Below are 6,013 nucleotides of genomic sequence, written 5' to 3'. Positions count from 1 at the left end.
ATATATATATATATATATATATGTGTGTATGTGTATGTATGTGTGTGTGTGTGTGTGTGTGTGTGTGTATAATGAGAAAACTATAGGTCAATAGTCCTCAGAAATACAGACATAAAAATTTCCAACAAGATATATGCAAATTAAATCAAGCAGTATAAAAAAATACACGATCCCTAATCAACTTGGTGTTATGAACCGAATTGTGTTACCCCCAAAATCTGTATGTTGAAGCTTTAACCCCCAATGTGACTGTATTTTGAGACAAGGCCTACAGGAGGAAATTAAGCTTTAATAAGATCATAAGGAAAAGGCCACATGAGCACACAGTGAGAAGGCAGCAAGCAAGGAAGACAGCCCTCACCAGAAACTGAACTCTGTAAGATCTTGATCTAGAACTTCCAGCCCCCAGAACTTTTGAGAAATAAATTTTTGTTGTTTAAGCCATCCAGCCTGTGATATTTTGTTATGGCAACCCAAGCTAATACTCAGGTTTGTTTCAGCAATGCAAGGCTGGTTCAATATTAAAAAAAATCAATGTAATCTATAACATTAACAGGCTGAAGAAAAAAATCATGTGATCATATCATTTGATACAGATCACTTCATTTGACAAAATTCAAACCCATTCATGAAAAAACTATAACACACTAGGAGTAGGGGTGAACTTCCTCAACTTGACGAAGAACATCAACAAAAAACCCTATAGTTAACATCATACTTAATATATTGAAAGAACAAATGCCTTCCACCTAAGATTGGGAACAAGGCAAGGATAAAATGATCTTTATTTGTAGATGACATGATGGTCTACACAGAAAATCCTAAGGAATCTCTTTTTTTAAAAAAATAAAACTGCCAGAACTAAGTAATTCAGCAAGGTTACAGGAATACAAGATCAACACACAAAAATTGATTGTATTTGTATACTAACAATGACCATTTGGAAACCAAAATTATAAATACAATACCATTAACAATTGCTCAGAAAACACAAGTATAAATCTAGCAAAATGTGTATAGGACTTGTTTGCTAAAAGCTACATCATATTGATGAAAGAAATCAAAGATCTAAATAAATGGAAAATTGGAAGGTTCAGCATAGCAAAGATGTCAAATTTCCCCAAGTGATATAGGTTTAATGCAATCCTTATGAAAATTCAGCAAGATTTTTTGTATATATGGACAAGCTTATTATAAAATTTGAATGGAAAGACAGAGAAAGTGGAATAGCCACAGCACTTTTGAAAAATGAATGAAGTGGGAAGAAACAACATACCTGATTTTAAACTTTGGCCTATGCCTCACATCTTCTACAAAATTAATTCAAAATGGGCTGGGCGTGGTGGCTCACGCCTGTAATGCCAGCACTTTGGGAGGCTGAGGTGGGCAGATGACAAGGTCAAGAGATTGAGATCATCCTGGTCAACATGATGAAACCTCGTCTCTACTAAAAATACAAAAATTAGCTGGGTATGGTGGCGCCCACCTGTAGTCCTAGCTACTAGGGAGGCTGAGGCAGAAGAATCGCTTGAACCCAGGAGGTGGAGGTTGCAGTGAGCAGAGATCCCGCCACTGCACTCCAGCCTGGCAACAGAGCGAGACTCTGTTTCAAAAAAAAAAAATTAATTCAAAATGGTTCATGCATTTAAATGTAAAACTATAAAACTCTTAAAAGAAAACATAGAGAATATCTTTGAGACATAGAGCTAGGTGAAAAGTTCACAGCACGCCATTAAAACCATGCTCCAAAAGAAAAAAAATCAGTAAACTGAACTTCATCAAAATCACAAACTTTTACTTTGTGAGCAACAATGTTAACAGGATGAAAAGTCAATCTATAAACAGACTGGGAGAAAATATTTGCAAACCACATATTTGACAATGGAGTCATATCTCAAATTTATAAGTAATTCTCAACATACAATAGTAAAAAAACAAAGAATCTGATTAGAAAACAGGCAAAAGACAAAGATACATGTCACTGAAAAGAGTATATGTATGGCAAATAGAAAGCTCTGTCACAAAACCTTTTTAACTAGCTCCTAGATATAAGACAAGTCTGAGAGTAACTTCATACCATGGGGCTAAATAGGCCTGAATTTATGTAGTACTTAAAAATGTTAATTGAAGTCATTTGATTTCAAAAATCTGTTGAAGGACATGAAAACAAATTCTTTATTAATGTTCCAATATAATTTCATATCACAAAGATTTAATTTTTAAGGTGACTTACAAAATCTAGAAAGTAAAAAAATCACAAGATATCGTTTTACCCATGCAAAATAATGTTAGTTAAGGGTTGCTGCAATAAGCAGCTGTAGTTAAGGAAATTAGGTACTCTAAAGTTTAGGTACTCCAGCCAAATCCCAAATAGATGGAGCCTCCAAAATGGCTGGCTCATATTGAAAGCCAAAAGGGAAATCCAAGGAAGATGATAAAAGTATGGAGATCTCCATTAAATTCAGGAAATGAGATAAACATATTCCATAACAAAATTGTTCTCAAAGTGTCATCCCCAGACTAGTGGCATCAGCATTGTGTCGGGAGTTGTTTGAAATGCAAATTCTCAGACCTCATACCTCAGATCTACTGAATAAAAAAACAGGGGGTGAGGTTTAGAAATCTGTTCTAACAAGCCCTCCAATAATTCTGATGCACCCTAAAATTTGAGAATTACTGTTCCATAGGAAAGGCTATATACTACAGTACAAGTCCTATTGATATTTTCTTTTTTTTCCCTCATCATAACATTTTGTCGCCTGGGCTGGAATGCAGTAGCGCGATCTCTGCTCACTGCAATGTCCACCTCCTGGGTTCAAGCGATTCTACTGCCTTAGCCTCCCGAGTAGCTGGGATTACAGGCGCCCACCACCACGCCTGGCTTACTTGTTTTTTTGTGTGTGTATTTTTAGTAGAGACATGATTTCACTATGTTGGCCAGGCTTGTCTCAAACTCCTGACTTCGTGATCTGCCCACCTCAGCCTCCCAAAGTGCTGGGATTACAAGCGTGAGCCACTGTGCCCAGCTGATATTTTCTAAAAAAATAAAAACTGATATAGTTACCAAGAGCAGCCAGTTCAGAATTTCATTAAGAAATTCAATATGATCAATAATTTAATAGCCCACCTTGTTGTTCCATTAAAATTAAGAGTTTCATATGACAGGCAAAGAATTACGGGAAACGAAGAGATTCAACAAAAATTCACAGCAGTTATAATGGTAAATATTTGAAGCCCATGGAACAAGTATTAGAGCACTGAAGCCACACATGAATAAGGAGTGCATATCCTTAGATTTGAGTACAAGTTAAACTGTTTTAGTCCCTAAAATTACTCTTCTTAGGCTGGGTGTGGTGGCTCACATATTTAATTCTAGCACTTGGGAGGCCAAGGTGGGCGAATTACTTGAGGCTAGGAGTTTGAGACCAGCCTGGCCAACATGGTGAAACACCGTCTCTACTAAAAATACAAAAATTAGCTGGGCATGATGGCATGTGGCTGTAATCCCAGCTATTCAGGTGACTGATGCACGAGAATCACTTGAACTTAGGAGGTAGAGGTTGCAGTGAGCCGACATCACACCACTGCACGCCAGCCTGAGTGACAGAGTAAAACTCCTGTCTCAAAAAAATTTCTAAAAATTAAATTACTGATCTTAAACTGTTGCTTCATTCTTACTACCCTATTTATCCATGGCTCACTCATCAGATAACATTTTTAAAGTGGTATGCTGGACATTTTCCACTTAGCCTAAAAGATTAAAATCACCTCCAATAAGTAGACAATTGATACTGACTTATGAACAAGACCAAAGTCAAGATGTTAGTCACTCTCAATAATCCTTGGAGTATAAATGAATGGTGATGGTCAACTTAGCACTAAAGCTGCTATTGTTGTATAAAAATACTGACAACAAGGACATGAAAATGCTCAATTCCTATGTTCATTCATGAAGATATTCTGATTTTCAGGAGGCAGGAGATGGTGTTGATGATGAGCTAGTGAGTTTTGGGACATTTGCTGAGCAAGGTTGTGCTGGAGCTTTCCTTAACAGAGTATGGACAGCCTCTCTGTGGGTAGGACAGCTTGGGCTTCTCAAAATGATTCCAACAAGCATTTCTGGAGCATGACTAGGTATTAAGAACCTAGTACTAGGAGCAGAGAATTCAAGGATGTTATCTCTGCTCTTAAAAAAAAACTAACATGTAATAGAAATAGATGGATGTACAATGAGATCTACAATTTCTTACAGTAACCAGCAGGTCCCACTAGTCCCTTTATTTGACATTCTACATTCTATTCTATTCATTCACTCAAACTTTTACTGAACATTTTATTTAATGCCAACCTTTGTGTAAAGTACTGGAAACACAAAGACCAGAAAGACAAAATGCCTTCCATAACCAGTCACTACTCTTGAGCTGAACTTATTACTTCCTCTGGCAGAAAAGTCCTTCTCTCCTCTTTCTACAAAACCAAAGCCCTCTCCTACTTCAACTTTCTTCTCAGGTCTAATGTAAATGAAGGCCATGTGCTTATAGTCAACTCAATTATTTTAGTAATCCCCTTTTATTTGGGTTTATGCATTTTACAAACTCTATGTTTTTGGCCCTCTATTTATACATACCATTACTTTAAGGCCCTATTATATTGCAACTTCCCACAGGTGTTTTTATAGTTTGAATGTGTCCCCAAAAGTTTGTGTATTGGAACCTTAATTCCCAACATGGCAGTGTTGGGAGGTAGGGTCTTTAAGAGATAACTGGGTACTGAGGGTGGAGCTCTCATGAATCGACTAATGCTGTTATAGCAGCAGTTAGTTCTTGTGGGAATGAGATCCTACAGGAGTGAATTAACTCTCAAAAGAGTGGGTCATCATAAAAGTGAGCTTGGTTCACTCTTGTCCTTCCTCTTTTCTGACACATTATGACACAGTATAAAAGTCCCTGTCAGAAGCTGCTGTCATGTCCTTAGACTTTCCAGTCTCCAGAACTGTTGGCCAAACATTTCTTTATAAGCTATATGGTCTCAGGTATTGTTATAACAATGGTAAACAGACTAAGACAGTCATTATGTAATTAATTCTGTTTCTCTCAGAAGACTAGTAAGTGCTGCTGACTGTTGAGTCAGACTTGGTTGGAAATCCTTGTCTCCAGAATTTTATCATAATTTCAGATTGGACTTCAAATGGTTTTATCCTATGAATGGGCACATACTACATCCCTAAATACATAAGTCTGACTTTGTAACTACTGACATATTACAGCCTGGTAAAATATGCCACTGGTCTGAGTGAATTGGTGAACATGGTATGACTTTGTACTATAAAGGTATAATCAGCAACTCTAAGTTTCTCTCCACACAGCACACAGGTAACCATGAGAGCATTCATTCCCTAAGTCAAAGGTACATGCATGCAAATACCTGAGAGAAGGCTGTGGAACAGTGTCTGGACTGGCTGGTACCTGGACTCCCTTTTCCCATTCTTCCTTCCATGTATCAGCAAAGAGGTAATAGCTATCAGGATTAATGTGGTGAGAATCTGGAATTTTCATGGCACTGATGAGGTCCTTCCGGAACACCTGGAAAGATATTACACATATCTTGAGAAGACCATCACTATGTAACTGATACCATTCAATGTTCTCCTTTTAAAAAGGTCATCCCCATCCACTCTACTTCCAACAAGAGAAACATCTCTAACTTCCTAAATGGCCAGATCAACTTCTGTTTGGAAAGGTGTAGAGTACTGACAAGGAAGCCGGCTTATTTGGGATTTAAGAAAGGGTAATGGAGTCCTTCCTGAATTATTTTCTTGGGCTCTCTAAATTTATACCAACAATACAGGTTACTCAAAACAGGTTGTGCAAACAATCCTCAACTCTCTTAAATTAAGCAACAAGTATCCACTGAATTTTAGATCTAGGGAAAAGTTACGAAAATAGTACAGAGTTTCCATACATCTTTCACTTAGTTTCCTCTAATTGTTTATACTTTTTTTTTTTTTTTTTTT

General features: G+C 37.1%; 1 protein-coding gene across 1 annotated transcript in view; it reads right to left on the bottom strand.

Moving 5' to 3' along the window:
• Positions 1–6,013, bottom strand: part of JADE3 (jade family PHD finger 3) — a 106,705-nt gene that overhangs the window by 57,272 nt on the left and 43,420 nt on the right. The window contains exon 4 of the mRNA XM_017517785.2: positions 5,425–5,582. Within this exon, the coding sequence (XP_017373274.1) occupies positions 5,425–5,582 (158 nt within the window). The remainder of the gene's footprint in view (positions 1–5,424; positions 5,583–6,013) is intronic.

This window comes from Cebus imitator, unplaced genomic scaffold, assembly GCF_001604975.1.
Source record: "Cebus imitator isolate Cc_AM_T3 unplaced genomic scaffold, Cebus_imitator-1.0 Scaffold647, whole genome shotgun sequence".
In the NCBI taxonomy this organism is placed as follows: domain Eukaryota; kingdom Metazoa; phylum Chordata; class Mammalia; order Primates; family Cebidae; genus Cebus; species Cebus imitator.
This window is presented reverse-complemented; position numbering and strand designations above follow the sequence as displayed.